Genomic DNA, 15,079 nt, shown 5'->3' on the forward strand with positions numbered 1-15,079 from the left:
ACGTTGACTGTAAACTGACTTAAGATCAATTGTATGCATGCGTGTTACTGAACATTTGTTTTCAGTAAACATAGCTTTTACCTAAATTTGCTATAAAAACAAAGCGGAAATCCAACAAAACATTATTACGATAAAAGCCAACCGTCGTGTGGGTATACTATATAATGAATTACCCAAACTATGAAATTGTTGTTGTAATTAAATGTTTCCACGTCACGACACTCAGGTTTTCAATAAATGGCGTTCCAGTCCTTTTTACACATACCGCACGACCAAAACAACGGCGATCCCTATGCGTATGCAAGAAGTATAAACTTCTAGCGTGTTTTGGAGGAGCGGTTTGTCCGTTAGGGAATTTGCCCATGCGTTGAGATTGGTCCAGTATCCAAAGTTCAGCGAATGGAAGTTTGGACTTTTGCGTCTGCAACATTATGTTTGCGACGATTGGGAGAATTTCTTCTTAACAGTACGAGAGCTGAGCTAAGCCTATAGCAGTGCGACTTAATGCAAACGACGATGGTAAGCATCAAAACACTGCGAATGCATTGCTGGCACAAGCCCAAGGGTAAAGTTTAATTCGGTTCGTTGGAGATTTCGTCTCAAAACTCAGACACAGTAAACAGGTAATATATGTTACCCACACATAAAACCACAGAACTACAACACGCAAAGTAACAATGACGTGTTATGTCTGTATATCCTTTAGCCACCGTTGGTTACACATGTGATCATATCACGACTATTAATGATTAGACTGATACAATAAGTTACGCTTGTGCTTTCAAAGTCGTGCTTCTTACTGAAAATGAAACTCTGTAAATCTGTAACTGCTTACTAATCCGCTATTCTGATAACGAATTACTATTTAAATACAATAGTCACGAAACGCCACTGTAAAGCTTAGTGGATATTTAAATTCAACATAGAAACGGAAACTCTCGAAACAATAAACTAACTGAACGGGCCACTGCGTTCTTAGAAATAGTTACCACAAACCAAGGATGCCATATGCTGAAACTAACACTAACGAAATGTAGGCGGTAAGTCTCCAACTCTTTATCAAGGCTTGAGCCTCGACAAGTTTTTCTTTGGTAAAACTGGCACCTTTCGAGTGGATTAGACAAATTACCGACCGATAGGCGCTGAGACAACTACAGTGCTGACACCATGGTACTGCGGTAGTTAATGTTTTACTATTAAAACTTGACACGTACGGGTTTGAATCCAACAGCAGCCGTCACAAACACATAATACCCTTTCAGCGACGCGTTATCAGCAAACAATATACAATCATTACCCAACAGGTATAACTGGTTCCATTCGGGCCCTGAAAGTACTCCCATATGCCATACCGATACCAGAATATCAATATTGAAATATCACTTTCTTTATGGCAGATAGTTGTTGGTGAACTTCTACGAATCTACGCCATTCGCGTCTATATGCGATCGCGTTTTTTATGCGAGTAAATCAATCCATAAGACTTTAATGGCTTATTTCTCTAATTAGCCTGGCAAAGCTGGCATGCTGTAGGCTGGGTAACTAGCAAATATCAACAAGAAGAACTGGTTTGTGGTGTGATACACATCCTGCCAGCTTGCTTAACTTCCTGTGGCTAATACTGGATTAATTGCTCCTTTGATTGGAACGCTATTTCCCCGTTGAAGGGAGGTGCAAGCCCCCATACATCAGTCTGTTGTGCTGGTATTCTTACAGCTCTCGTTTATAGGTGACTGTGCCAAAACCTTGATTGATGCAGACACCCCAGGTCACTGCTTGTATTGATAACACACTACATATGATTCATAAACTGCATAATTATCTTATGGTCGTTAATCAAGATACACTGATCTGCACTGCTAATTATATCATGGTTCAATTAACGAACACGATGCAGTTGCAACTTATATAACATTTCCGGGTTACTACAGAGGCCGTTATATACAACATATAGCAGAGCCATTAGATATCATTTGTATGTCCGATAACACGGGAGTAAAATCCAACCTTACGTTAAGAAACAAGAGGCGAAATAAGGAGTGTAAACGCAATTATGTTCTGTTACACCAAAACATATTAATCTGTATCCGTCTGTCTACTATATCCTTTTTACAGAAAGTTTAAGGCTGATTCTAGACACAAATAAGTCATAAATTACCACGTCACTATTATGGACGTATATACGTACATGTGAGTATGAAAATAAATAGGCCAAACCGAACGACATACACGAAATCTGACTATTTGAATGGGATGCGTCACTCAGTTACCTGTAGCAGACAAGACGCTAATGTTTTCATTGATCGTTGGTCCTGAATGACGTACAACGTAAAAAATGTTTGATTCATACGTGCGCACGATCACTAACCTAACGCAGTCTGGCATAAATGATACAACTTCGCCCGACAAAACAATGATACGTATTTTCCCACGCAAACAACAATACACAGCCGTAACACTGCATTTCCTGAACTTGCTGAAGGATTTAGGTCGAACAATGCACATAGTGACATACACACAACCTATGAACTGCCAGGTCTCATTAGATTTAACTTCCGGTAGTAAGCATAAGCAAGCCACACGAATGCAAAAGCCGCGAGCCACAACAACATATTGCTTCCTCGGGCTATGTAATAAAGAGATTCGCAATGCTAACTGTAAACAAAACGAGCAAATAAATCAACTGCGTTAAAACGCTGCAACTCTTTCAACAGACAATATACCCTTTAATAGTTCACTGAGTGGGCATGACTGTAACAACACAGGTAGGGAAAAAAAAAAACCTTACTCACAAAGTTGTATTTAGCGTGTTATGGTAAAGATAACATCCAGCCACTTAATTTACTCCATTCAGACGTTCTGTCTGCATTGCATCTCAAGCTAAATTGGCTGCGCACATCTGTCGTCTGATGAGGTGGTGCATGCTGTAATTAAAAGCTAACTGCTTTCTATATATGAAAGTAGGTCAAGTGAACAGGACATCAGGTTGAATAAATGATTGACCAAACAGTTTTTGAGACCTTTTTACTGGAGCGCATGTTCACTGACACAAATAGATTAAAACATGAAGAAAATGTTTCACTGTTCGCAAGTCTTTTGTAAATATTAAAACTGACTAATCTTCCTCAAAATTTACCCACATAGCATATATTCTAAATACAGTTTGGTTTTGTAGCCACACAATGGCAGAGCTACTAATTGCCCACCTGCTATCAGTGTACCTATGAAAAATGTAAACACCGTCTGCGTTCGCTTAGAGTTGATTTCATAAGTGAACCGTATTACCACTGAGATAGAGGAAGAGTACAGAGGCGTCTGAGCAAAATAAGCAAAGGGCGAATTTGTTGCTATGCACCCTGGCAGGCACTCAGTCACTTACCTTTGCTCGTGTGATGGTTGATCAGTGCGTCTCCTCATGCGTGGCGACAGTCATGCTTCATCGATATCTTCAATCTCGGCGGAGTTTCACAGTTTACTACAAATCCTACGATAACCTAACTCTGTAAACGTTCAGTGTGGTCGGTTAGGGTTACTGCAGAAATACAAGGGCAGCGTCTGTTAGCTGATGTAATTTTCGAGGACTTGTCGTCCCTCTGTTGATTAACGGAATTTATAAAAACACTGTACCTTTATTAAATTTAGCAACACAAACCAGAACCACACAATTTAAGAAATGTCGTCACTTAAGCCATTCATTAAATATCCGCGAAAGTAATAAGCTCGTTTCATTTGGTCAATATTGATATCTCGGTAGGAAGTAAATTACGTCACGAGATACGGGTCGTTTCTACATAGCGAAGAAAACATTGCTCGCCCACGTGATTTGGATAAACAACGACTCTCTGTTGCTACCCAGTGGGAAACATAGAAGATATTTCAGTAAAAATGTTGTTCAGCTTGCATCGTCGCGTGTCTGCTGATATATCATATGAAAAGCACTTATACGCGTAAATACACACTTCAAACCATTTGATCATATTTTGAGAGGTCCTTAAACAACGGATTTAATCCAGACATGGATTTAATTAGACATTATTTACCATAATACAATTGATTGGTTTCTAAACTTCGTATGCGACAAAGCGTCATAAAGAGTTCATTAATATTCCACGTCATTCCAAAGCGTCTTGCTACCAACAAGAGGCTATACTAACAACCGGTGGTCCGCTTATCCTGTTACAATCTTTAATGGATACTCTTACTTGCTTGGCGACGGGTTTTTAACTGGGTACAAAAATAAAGCAAGGACCGGGTGTGCTAAGAGCTGTAACAATACGTCTTAGTTTTGATGCGAATGTAAAGTATACCTAAAGCAGTACTCCTGCTAATGGAGTATTACAAGTCAATTTTAAACAAGATTTACTAGAGGAAAGGTACATACCCTAACCCACTTCTGACGTCTGACGATTGCGCCAGAAAGGTAACTTTGCAGTTGCTGGGTAAACAATCCAAAGGTTTTATTCGGAAAGGGACAGTGGACTGGACCGGGGAAAGAACCGTCGTTTAAGGAAGTAGTTATTACTTTTATATTTTAATGCGAAGTGTTGAAATAAATTGGCACCTGCAGATGTAATTTAACCGATGCTACGTAATAGGTATGGTACTGTGGGGTAAGATGGAACACCTTTAGCACATATCTAAATACTCTGATTGTGTTTTAAACAATTAACAACGGTCTATGGAAGTAGTGAGGATACGTTTTTATAATTCTTTGAATGTTGAAACGTCCCATCTTCCCTAACCTACTCATTCGTGTTTCGTAATGCGTTGTCATGAAAGTTTTCAAACAACAGTTATTACTAAACATTTTTGTAAGTTATGCTGGTAGCCACAAACTTGTGTAAACACAACACGGAACCACGTAATAACGATATCTACGTCAGCGTAGATTCCAACAAACAATCCAAATTACATCGTCATACACGTCATATGGGTACACCACATTCGGCGCGAAACGTCAAGAGTTCGTAAAATTGTATAGAGGATATGGGTTGTGGGAAACAAAGCATATGGCTAAGTAGAGAACACGATACTTTTTACACATCGGTTGGATCCGAAGCGGGAACAATTATTACATCAAGATGTGCAGATTCGGCCAGCACACAAAAGGAATTGCGACCACTGTACAGAATGTTTGTATAGCATAGCGATAACTAGGCCATCGTGGGGGTAAATGGTGCAAAATAGCTGGACTGTAAACGGAGCAATGGTTTACATAAACCCCGGTCCATTGTGGCGACTTTTATATTTTAGTTACACCAGCTTACTTTGTAGTTTTGTACAGAATATCTTCTAGTTACAAAAATAGTTATAGAAAAAAAACATAACACGCAAAACATAACAAGCTACAAAATAGGTATAGAAATATAACTAACTCAAAAAACGTAACACGCAATATGAGTTCTACCTTCATACTTCTAACTATGCGTTGATATAAACTGTAGTTAGAATCAGTTCAAACAAGGTTATTCTTGGAAGACTGCTGGTGCTGGCAAATAAGGAAAGCGTCTTTCTAAAGCGAAGACGAAACATTATGGTTTGTGTGCTTTAGCTATACAGTTTGCGCAAGCAGCGTGTCACCATGCACACATAAAAGTTGCCTCTTAAAAATTAAATCTTATACTTCGTTATCGCAACGTTGCTCTGGGAAGAACAAACTAAAGGAATTCCATGCCCAGCAAACCTAACTGCAAGGTACACAAATCTTATAGAATAGATACTGCTTTCCATTTTTCGTTATATGTCTGTGTTGTTCGCTCTGAACGCAACGAAACATTTTGAGTTGAACACAAACTAATTGCACTTTCGTTCTGCTTATACAAAACATTCTTATGTTGGCAAGCTTACAAGCTAGCTTCGCGGTCGTAAACCATATGCTGTCCAGACGTACACCTGTCAATACACATTATTGCTAAAAGCATTGATGGAAATTTACGGTATAATGGACCGAAAAACGTAAATTCCGCGACCGTATCGTATTGTCACCTTTTCGTGAACAGTGCTGCCATTCTAAATATAATTACCGATAAACAAGTTTGGCCGCCGCGGGCTACGATAGGCGAACACTGGCGTACTTGGGCTGACTACGGAAATAGAGAATCGGCAGCTCAAAGCGTCAATGCACCCAGAATCGTCTCTTTTTCGACTCGAGTGTGTCTGAATATCGATTCCTAAGCGTTTCGCTCGATTCCCAAGAGCCTCACGCACTCAAACACTGTCCGACGCACGCACTAGCCGCGCACACACAAACTTGAAACAGCTTAATTCAGTGGATAGTATATGCTGGAGAATGTACACAAGCGGGGAGGAAATTTAATTCAACTTCTCGGGGACTTAAATGGCAGGCGCACCGCGCATCTAATATCGACTGATCTGATCCAATACATTGGATAAGAGGCTGAAGGGGATTTACTTGATCTGTGTCTCCCTTGACAACAGGCTAACTCAATAAACATGAAAACGACTTGCCAATGTTATAGTCAAAGCTCAACTTGTCACTGTGCTTTTAATGCTTTCTAATGTAAACGCGTTGGAATCTCTGTTCTCTCCCAGCTAACTTACAAACCTTTTAAGAAAGCCATTCGTTGCTTGAAACCGACTATATATGTTTGCTTAAGACTTTACTTGGCGTAATGTAACGGACTCGTAACTCTATCCACCCGTGGCGGGTGGTGTGAGCATTTATATTTAACTAAGCAACACGGAGTTCCATTAAATTCGTATAAGAGTGGCGCAGGCTGTAGCTACACTGTGGCATCCTTAGGGCAGTCGGCTGACTTTCTCTTATCTATTCAGTAACGAATAGAGAATACGAGAACGCGTGCCTGTGCTACAAAAACAGAAGATGCTATCAACTTGCGTGGTTCAATTAACAATAGAACGAAATGGTAGCTTTCAATTGTTACTGTTTATTAGCCGGAGATACCTATACGGACTTCTTTGACACTATGCGGTGTATGACGTCGTCTGCATACTCTGGGACACTTTCTACACACGTGACAAAACGCGTAATCGTAATACGTAAATAGGTAGGCGGATATCTAAATTATGTGACACAGTAGATCCCGTGATATCAACTGGATTTTAATTATAGAATAGAGAGATGAAGTTGATTTTATTTATAAAGATAACACGCGATTCGTCGCCTTGTTCTGTTACACTGAAACTCTATCACGCGAGTCTGACCAAACAATACGAATTGTCGCGTCACAGAACAATGATTATGACGTCAGTGGCCATCGGGTTGGGAGACGAGGAATGAACTTCGGGTGTAAATCCAAGAGATTATCTGGCTTGGCTTAAAGTAGGGACCACTGTGGCTTGAAGCTGTAACTATTTTCACATGGTCGGGTTTTCCACTTTTACGCAAGTGCCATCTAATTTTCAATGTGTGAAACTGAACAGCGAACGAGTGCGATAACCACGAAGGACTGGCAGATGCATCGAATCAAGATTCAATGCTACTACGATGTTCGTATCGATTGAAATTTAGTTCATTTACTGCACATTGCACACCACCGTCATTTCCTACTGCCGTGTCAGTCGCGGACATATTCAAACTAATAGATTCGTAAATGCCAAAAAACGTCGAATGATTTGCAAAAAGGGACAACGTAAAACACAACAGCAACTTGCTTTCTCGGTTCACCTGGTCCGTTACGCACAGACTACGTCGATTCAGGGAGAATTGCGGCACTGTGACGTGGCAACTGTGGGTTGAAGGGTTAGTGACGTATTAATCGCGTTTGTTACGATTTTCCTTCGTAATCACAACGAAAGCCACACAGAAATACGTCTGACTACGTCACAGCGAGAACACTTTTGAAACAAATCGACAAACAAAAGCTTGGCTATAACGATAGGATAGTGATTTTAACCTTTACTTAGCTGCCCCTTTCTGAGACGACTTACTTGTAAAACACTTAATAGACTATCTTGTATTTTGTAAAACATCGTCCCAACACCTATCAATGTAACTCTTGCATTACTACGTTAAAAAGATGAATTTAAATTTCACATTAACACTAAACGAACTGAACTATTTTGATGCGTCAACCAATACGTAAGATGCCGCCTACAGGATTTTCCAGTGCGATGACGTAATGTATCCTTTGGCTTCAATGTCAGTTCTCCTGAAGTCTTTCGAGGGCAGTGGTGCAAAGCGGTGTTCAGGGAGATTTAGAATACAAGGCGTGGCGCAGGTTTACGAATAATGTGCCAAGCCATTGGTAAACTTGTCGGGTTTTGAATTTTAAAATAATATTGAGGTTTAAAACCGTTGCCAGAATGTAAACTTTAAATCAAATACACCACTTCACTCACAAAAAAGACCATAACGTAAGCGTTCAATGTAACTGAAGGGATGACCTAACTGTAAAATACATTTTATAGCATAGATATACGCCTAAATCTTTCTCTGACAATCCACCATCAAATATAAGTTAATTGCTATCGTCTTGTACAGATAACCATGGTCAAACAAAACTGCATCCGAACGAATGTTCGTTTCATCTAAGATCTTGCCTGGTTAGTAGTGAGCGACGAAAACACGCTCATACTGTAGTGCATGGTCCGTACTTAAAAACTGAACCTGGTATCATGTCTTATCGAGACCTTTTAGATAAACATCCTTGTACAGAGGGCCACTGTGAAAATCAAAGTAACGATTGCTGCCACGGCGACAACTGGACATTAAACAACCGCTTGACATTACAGATATAAAGATCTGATGAGGTCTCCTCTACTACGTCACTTGCCGATTCTTTCTTGGTACTGGGCTCTACTCTGTTTCACATAACCTTTGAGCGCATATTGGAATCTAAACGTGGGGGTTACGTCATTTAAGACGATGCAACCAATCGCTGCAATGCTTTGTTAAACTAATCGTTACACAGCGCATGTAAATACGTCGAATAAAAATGGACAACTAAGTGATGATTAACGTCCGGCCGATATATTAATTAAGCTATTACGACAATTTGGTTTTAAGTAGAAAATGAATACATTTAATGCGACAATAAAGTTATACGTTCGAACAGTAAGGTATATACACTTTACACTTATACAAGTCTACGAAATTCCAGCCACAACAGCTTACGTTTCCTGTTAGTGGATTGAGGACGGACGTAAAGGATATGGCATAAAATTAAATAAATGCTACAATAAGTAACTCGATACCATATTTCCGCTTCGTGCTTCTGCAAACGAGAAAACCAGCTATTTTAACACAAGTAATACGTCAGAGATGCGGGCGGGACAGACGAAAATAATTAACACCTAACATGTGTGTGCAGGTTTTGTATAAAACGCGAGGGCCAACGCGTGATGACGTCAATTATGATTACTATACAATGCGCGCGCGATTCAACCTGGCAAGCCAACACGTCTCAATGCAATGACTGCATAATGCATTAGTCTGGAGCTTTGCGCCTGCTTTATAAATGGTCAATACTGGGTTGGTGTTAAATACGTGGTGTTAGCTGTCAATCATTAGGCTGGTAAACAAATTCTAATTCTTTCACAAGGAAATCTATTGTATAATAAAGTTTTTTTACTTACATACGGCCACATCCCACATTAGTTTGGAAACATTTAATACTTCATGCTTGAAATAAGAGAGAAACTACATAATAAAATAACATAAGGATACAACAGTAAAATCGAATTTCTTAATTTTAAAAACCCAAATCATTGGTCTGGGACGATATTTCATTTGTAACAGAATTCAAATCACAGTGCATACAGACTCGATAGTGTAATTAAAAAAGTTGTCAAGATTTAATTTAAATACAGAGGATGGTTTTAATATGCAACATATTTTGATGAAAACTATTAATAGAGAAGTGAAGATCATAAAACAACACTGCTGTATACTGTTAAAATGTCAACCAAATATATATAGTTTGTTTTACAAAGCAAAATACATTATTCAGAGAACATCATTTCGCTATTATGTTTATACTAAATAATACAAAGATAAAATTTGTTTGTGTACTTTCACTCCAGCCAAAGTCTTACCTAACTAAGAATTCATAAATGTACACAACTGTACAATGTACTAGGCTATTTGTCCATTAAACAACACAAATTGATAAATCATTATAGTTAACAAGCCACGCACAATGATTAATCATAATTCTAACATCATACAGTTACCTTAATAGGTAAAAATATTATAGAAAATGCAAAACCGTTTAAAAATCATTTACTCTCATTTAGGATTTAGGTAAACAAAAATAGGTATAAGGCTCTATGCTTGTAACTTTTAGACCAGGCTCACTTCATGGCACAGTTAACGGGAGGTATATATATAATACTTGTTATATTATACGGAAAACAAAACCAACTAACTAAATTTATCACATGCTATGACTCGTGACATACCGTGTTTACGAAAATAAATTAAAATTATGCGTAATTATCGCACCGGTTGAAACAAGTACGCTACTTTACTAAATACGGGTAAATATAAATCAAAATAGCACAATCATTAATCAACCATTACTGCGCACTTCAAGCTTATCCTACCACCTACATACCCAAAAGCAAACAACAACATTCCAACTTGGCAACCGAACTTGAAAAACTTTGCTTACTTCTGTCGGCAACATAGAAATCATATAAACTTGCGCGATTCTTTAGGAATTTCTATGAGCTTTGTTTTTCTACTAGGTATCCAGCGCGGATTTACAACAAGCGCGACAAACTGTATTTTTGCTACAGTATAACTTTACTATAAAATAACGGTAAATTAAGTATAAAGAATTGTTCTTTAATGCTATAACTTAGTGTACCACGTATGTCGGCCATCCGCTATTTCTAAAAAAAAAGTCTGAATATAATATATCGTATATATAATATTATTATATATACGATATACGATACGAATGTATTTTTTTGCCAGATTTGTTAAACTTTATTAGGTTGCTGCCTTTTTACGTTATGTTTTAGATATATCTATCTATAAGACTAATATCATCAATTTCACAGGCTAAGGCCATTTAACGAAATAATATGATCTGAAAAGTTCTTGGATTAATGTAAACTAAAAATGACACAAAGAAAGCAAGCTTATACTGCATGTCATTTATGTGAACTCACTTATACAACTGAAGTGGAATTAGAAGAACATATATTTTCCCTCTTGCATCACCGTTCCCTGGCCACCAAGTTTGGGTCGGATTATAATCACATATGCAATATCTGTTCTGAAAACTACAAAGGTTTGTCTGCTTATGTCGCTCATTTGCAAAGCGAGTCCCATATAAATCAACGTACTGAGCGGACAAAATTGTTGGGATTAGACAAACAGTACGTTCCTCGAAATTTGCATAAATTTGCATCAACATTTCTGTGCAAACCATTAAGAAAAAGAGAAAAACCAAAAGCACGGAAAAGAAATATCGATTCTCCCATCAGACCATTAACAAAACAACTTTCTAAAACTACAGAAAGAGCATGGCGGAATCCACCCAATGAGTATTTTAATCCAACATGGCACCCACAACCTTTTCCAGATAGCTCTTTTAGCAGAAGAGTTTTTGAAACATTTCATCCAAGGCAGGGAAGGCCCCCTTTTCCACCAAAACGAAGGTGTCCGGATCCTGAACAGTTCTATCATGAAGAATATATCATGCATCCCAATGCCAGGTTTTACATGCATGAGAGTGACATGTATCCCCCTCCTAACAACCATAAAGTTACACCACCATTTTTCCGACAACCACCTTCTTACATGAAGAACCAGTTCAAATGGAGTAAACCTGTTTCTAACGTCAACAAAACTAAATCTGCTGAAAATGTTCCTGCAAGGCCAGAGACTAATCCCAAACCCAAAACCATAAAAGCCACAGAAAAACAAATAAAGATTGCCACAAAAAAAACTGGTGTCTGTTTGGATAAAAATGTTTCTAGTCCACCTGAACAGCCGTTAAACCAAGATGATAAAACACTGAAGAAATGTGAAGCTTCAATCATAAAATTGGATGGTGCTTTAAGACCAAACATAGTTGTGGAGGTTAACAGTTCAGTTGAAAAATGTAAATCGAGTACTGGCTCCATAAACACAGCTAATTCATCGTCGTTTCAATTGAAAAAGAAACCACAGCTGAAGTGTAAGCTGAAACAGGTAAAAGCTTCGATTTTAAAAAAACGTTTTTTAAGTGGGTCATCAAAAATACCAAAATTGTCCAAAAAATTTACCCCACAAAGTAATTCACCTACCTCAAGTAATGTCCACATGGAATCAGATGCCAATGTGGCAAGTTCGACATCAAAAAAGGTTATAAAGCCAAATGTCAAAATAGCAAGGAGTCGGCTTATTTCAAATGCTGACAAAAGCTCAAGTGACGAAGGTGAGAAAATGCGGAGAAATATTACGTTCGCTAAACTTTTTAATAATCGGAAACATTCATCTAAGAATATGATTATGTGTGGTGCTAGGGATACTATTTGTTCCCCTAGTTCAAGAAAACTTACTGGTCCACGATTTGGCATTGGCCTTGCACAGCCGGCTCCAAATCCTGTAAATTCAGTGATTATGTCCGAGTTAAAAGACGTAGATGTTTCAACCGATGATGAGTTGTCAGCTGCACTTTCACTGCATTTTTCTGATGAAGATTCCTTTAGTTATGAACAAGCAAGTGCCTCAGCTAACTCATGCACTAATGATAATATGTCTGAAAAGAATGTGCAAGTTGAGACTACAACTTTAAAAGATAAAACGACCATTAATAAAATGTTAGTAAGTGGCTCTCAACCTACAGCCCACATTATACCTGTTCAAAGTTCAGTTGTGGGGAAAAACCATGACACCGGTAAAACGGAAACACTAAAACCAAAAACAACCACTCCAATTAGTGTAATACACCAAAAAACTGTGACAGAAGTTCCCCAAACTTTCCTGAACAAAGTAAAGAGTGAGCCAATAGAAAACAATTCATCAAATTCAGAGAATGTACCTGGTAAACCAACTGAATCCAGTAAATTACATAATGTAGTAAATAAAACTTGTACGATAAATTTAATTCCAATAAAAGTAGAAGAAGAAGAAACATTAGACTCGCATGATTACGATGCAAAGCAGAAGCAAATTTCTCACTCCACTTCAGTTAATAAAACATCAAATCCAGTTGTTCAATGTCAAGGAACACCTCCACCACTGAGCGATCAATCAACTTGTTATGACTCTGGAAGCAAGTCTGGATCATCTAATTTTGAAATTGACTCTTGCCTTATTAATATGGAGGAAGAAAACCTGGAAGATTTGTTTGAAAAAATGGCAAAGGACTCGGAACGCAATAGTGGTATTAGTCAGTCTGAATCTGAAGCCACGCAAGTTGATGGTAGTGTGACTAGGGTCAGTTTGAATGGTAGTTTGACACAGTCGAACCAAGTTACAACTCCAAATCAAGCAGCATCATGCAGCCAAACAATGCTTCTTCTTTCACAAATTTCAAACGCACAGAACGATCTGGATCTGATCAAGAGTGAGAGCATGCACATCACTGCTCTTATCACTCAATACAACATAAGACAGAGCTTCCTGAAACAAAGAGAATCTTTGTTAAAAACCAACATAAAGAACATGCAAATGTCTCTTGAAAACTTGCAAAATCAAAGATCTGAAAGTAACAACAATCAAATCAATACTACTAATTCACAGAATCCTGTTGAAAGTTCGAATCTACCTGACATAGTATCCAACACAGACACCGTGGGAATAAGCTCAAAGCAAACTAGTCTCACCGAAGTTTCAGTAAGAGTAAAATCGGAACCTGTTACAAACACTGATGTTGGATTTTATAGATCTCAACCCCCTGACCCACATGCGGCAGCTAATGTTCAAGCTGACTTATGCAACAAGTCTCGTTTACCATTAAGAAGACGCACCTTATCAAATACAATCTGTGCTACTGCGTTTAAAAATCCTGTCCGAAAGACAGTTTTGCAAACAACATTAAACAATTCTTTACTGCATGATAATGGTAAAACTTCTTGTGTTGAAATGTCTTTGGCTGAGTTACATTATTCTTCTAAGGCCTTACATTCCCACCATTCTTCTGCTATTGTGTCTTTGTTTGTAACTAATAATAATGAAATTATTTCGTGCTCAAAAGATAAAACAGTCATTGTTACTGATGCTTTATCTGAAAAAGTTTTTGGTAAACATAAGCTTGATAAAATTCCCACCAAGTCTTTTATAGCTCTAGAGTCGCAATGTGCTGCTACCAATTGTTATGTGTACTGCATGCTTTTAGTTTATACTGAATTGGATAACCTTAGTCCTGTAAGGTTGAAATCTAATGTTCAACAAGTTAAAATAACTATTTGCAACCAAAATGTTAATTTCGCAACAACAAATTTTGTTCATTATGATAACGCAATATTGTGTGTACATTATTCCAAACCTACTGCATATATTGGCACAAGAGATGGTAGAGTACTTATGTACAACTGCACTAATCTCAAGGTGGATGAAGTGTTTGATTGTCATTCCCCACACTCTGTAACTGCTCTAACCAGTGGCACCGATGGGGCACGGCGTGTTCTTTGCTGTGGAACCAGCAACTGTCAGGTGTCAATCAGAGACGCAGATGATGGATTGCTGCTTCGTCTTTTCACAGGCCACTCAAAAACAATCAACTGTTTAAACTTGGTGCTAGATTTACTATACAGTGGATCTACAGACCGAACTATTCTTGTTCACAGTATCAGTAGTGGTACACTCATGCACAGAATTTCTGGTTTTCACAATGGAAGTGTCAGATCACTCTGTGTTTATAAAAACTCGGTTGCATCAATCTGCTCAGATAAGAACTTCCGTGTATTCACAGACACTCCTTATTTTTTAGCTGGGTCACCAAAACAGTTTGAAAACAACCCTGTTGAAATGTATCTTCACTCTGTAACATTAAAAGACAACACAATTAAAAGTACTACTATACCTCTTGCCTACATTGGGTTTGAAAATGGGATCATTCAAACCATTTTGCTTTCACAACTTACTAAGCATCCAGAATGCATTGATTTTTCAATACTGGAAAATGAAAATTCAACAGTTGATATGATTTATTCACAG

General features: G+C 38.2%; 1 protein-coding gene across 1 annotated transcript in view; it reads left to right on the plus strand.

Annotated features, from left to right (window-relative positions):
• Positions 1-10,987: 10,987 nt before the first annotated feature.
• LOC100178710 overlaps positions 10,988-15,079 on the plus strand; it is a gene marked incomplete in the record, with an annotated part of 5,414 nt that continues 1,322 nt past the window's right edge. The window contains 1 exon segment of the mRNA XM_002131219.4: positions 10,988-15,079. Coding sequence (XP_002131255.2) covers positions 11,051-15,079 — 4,029 coding nt within the window.

This window comes from Ciona intestinalis, chromosome 9, assembly GCF_000224145.3.
Source record: "Ciona intestinalis chromosome 9, KH, whole genome shotgun sequence".
In the NCBI taxonomy this organism is placed as follows: Eukaryota; Metazoa; Chordata; class Ascidiacea; order Phlebobranchia; family Cionidae; genus Ciona; species Ciona intestinalis.